We start from the raw sequence: 1,949 nt of genomic DNA on the forward strand, positions 1-1,949 counted from the left end.
TTGATAATGAAAGTTTAAGATTCAGCTTTAGGATTCAGTCTGTGAACAGGCACAAAATGATCACAAAACATTAGCAGTCAGATCTATCTGTAGGGAAAACAAATCCCAGGTGTAGTAAAAAAATATGTAAATTGCAAACAAAATGTGATGAGAAGGAAGCACCCATAATAGGTTTTTCTGATTTTTTAAATATCTCCTGAAATTACCAAAAACACCCAATTGTAGAACCTAGAATACCAGTGTATTGATAATATTTGTAAGCAAAAAATTTTTAAATGCACGTGATTGCTTGCATAGTGTTTTCTCCCATTACCACTGTGCACATAACAAATGTATCTGAATTCTAAACGCAGACTGAATTGAAGTCAGAAGTCAATGATGCGAAACCACACAGTAACAACTTTCATCCTGCTGGGACTGACTGATGACCCACACCTGAGGACTGTGATTTTCGTCTTTCTGTTTCTCACCTATATGTTGAGTATAACTGGGAACCTGACGATCATCTCCCTGACCTTCATAGATTCTCACCTTCAGAATGCCATGTACTTTTTCCTACAAAATTTCTCCTTCTTAGAAATCTCATTTACCTCTGCTTGTATTCCCAGATATTTGTACAACATATCAACAGGTGACAAGACAATCACATATGACAATTGTGCCGTTCAAATTTTTTTTACTGATCTTTTTGCTGTAACAGAATTCTTTCTCCTGGCCACCATGTCCTATGATCGATATGTTGCCATCTGTAAGCCCCTGCATTACGTGACCATCATGAACAAGAAGGTCTGTAGAAGACTCATCCTTGGGTGCTGGACAGCTGGCTTCTTGGTCATACTCCCACCACTCAGCCTGGGCCTAAATCTGGAATTCTGTGACTCTAACGTTATTGACCATTTTTTCTGTGATTCAGCCCCCCTCCTAAAGATATCATGTTCAGAAACATGGCTCATAGAGCAGATGGTCATAGCCTGTGCTGTGTTGACCTTTATTATGACCCTCGTATGTGTAGTTCTATCCTATATATACATTATCAAGGCCATTCTACGATTCTCTTCTGCCCAGCAAAGAAAAAAGGCATTTTCTACGTGTTCTTCCCACATGATTGTAGTCTCCATCACCTATGGAAGCTGTATTTTCATCTATGTTAAGCCGTCAGCCAAGGAATCCATGGCCATTGATAAGGGTGTGGCAGTCCTTACCACATCCGTTGCTCCTATGCTCAACCCCTTCATTTACACCTTGAGAAACAAGCAAGTAAAACAAGCTGTCAAAGACTCAATCAAAAGAATTGCATTTTTCTCAAAGAAGTAATGGAATTTGCTAAAGGAGAGGGCTCACATTTCATAAAAATATCATTAGTTCCTAAGTATATATCTTTAGATTTTTAAGTCAGTCCTTTTTAGCAAAGAAGCTATTTCAAAAAGCTCTCTTTAAAAAAAAGATTTTATTTATTTATTTCAGAGAGAGAGAGAGCACAAGTAGGGGGAAGGACAGAGGGAGAGGGAGAAGCAGACTCCACGCTGAGCAGGGAGCCTGACTAGGGGCTCTATCCCAGGACCCCGTGATCATGACCTGCGCCAAAGGCAGACCCCCAACGGACTGAACCACCCAAGCGAAGCTCTCTTAAAAAGATAATGTGATACATTTCTAGGAAACAAAAGAATGCTTCACATCCTAACAAGCCTTTACAAAACTGCAAGCAAAACAAGACAAAGTAAGCAGAACCAACGAGTTGATTGTATATTTTGTATATTTTGGATAGAATAATTGTGCTCATTGCCTTTTCCAGTTCTATCTTTCAAGAGCATTTTTGATGCCCGGCACCATTTCAGGCACTGCAGATAGAATAGAAAACTTGCAGATTTCTTGCCCTTAAATGCCTTACACTTTAGAAAGGGTATGTGACTAGTGTATTAAATAAAATATAAACCTCACCGTCAACCTAC

At 39.2% G+C, this 1,949-nt stretch overlaps 1 protein-coding gene across 1 annotated transcript; it reads left to right on the plus strand.

Moving 5' to 3' along the window:
- The first annotated feature begins 378 nt into the window (after positions 1-378).
- On the plus strand, positions 379-1,314 carry LOC113255939 (olfactory receptor 6C2-like). Its single transcript, XM_026499643.2, has one exon. It carries the CDS (start codon positions 379-381, stop codon positions 1,312-1,314), a length of 936 nt encoding a protein of 311 aa, XP_026355428.2.
- Positions 1,315-1,949: the final 635 nt, after the last annotated feature.

Source organism: Ursus arctos, unplaced genomic scaffold (assembly GCF_023065955.2).
Source record: "Ursus arctos isolate Adak ecotype North America unplaced genomic scaffold, UrsArc2.0 scaffold_21, whole genome shotgun sequence".
Classification (NCBI taxonomy): Eukaryota; Metazoa; Chordata; class Mammalia; order Carnivora; family Ursidae; genus Ursus; species Ursus arctos.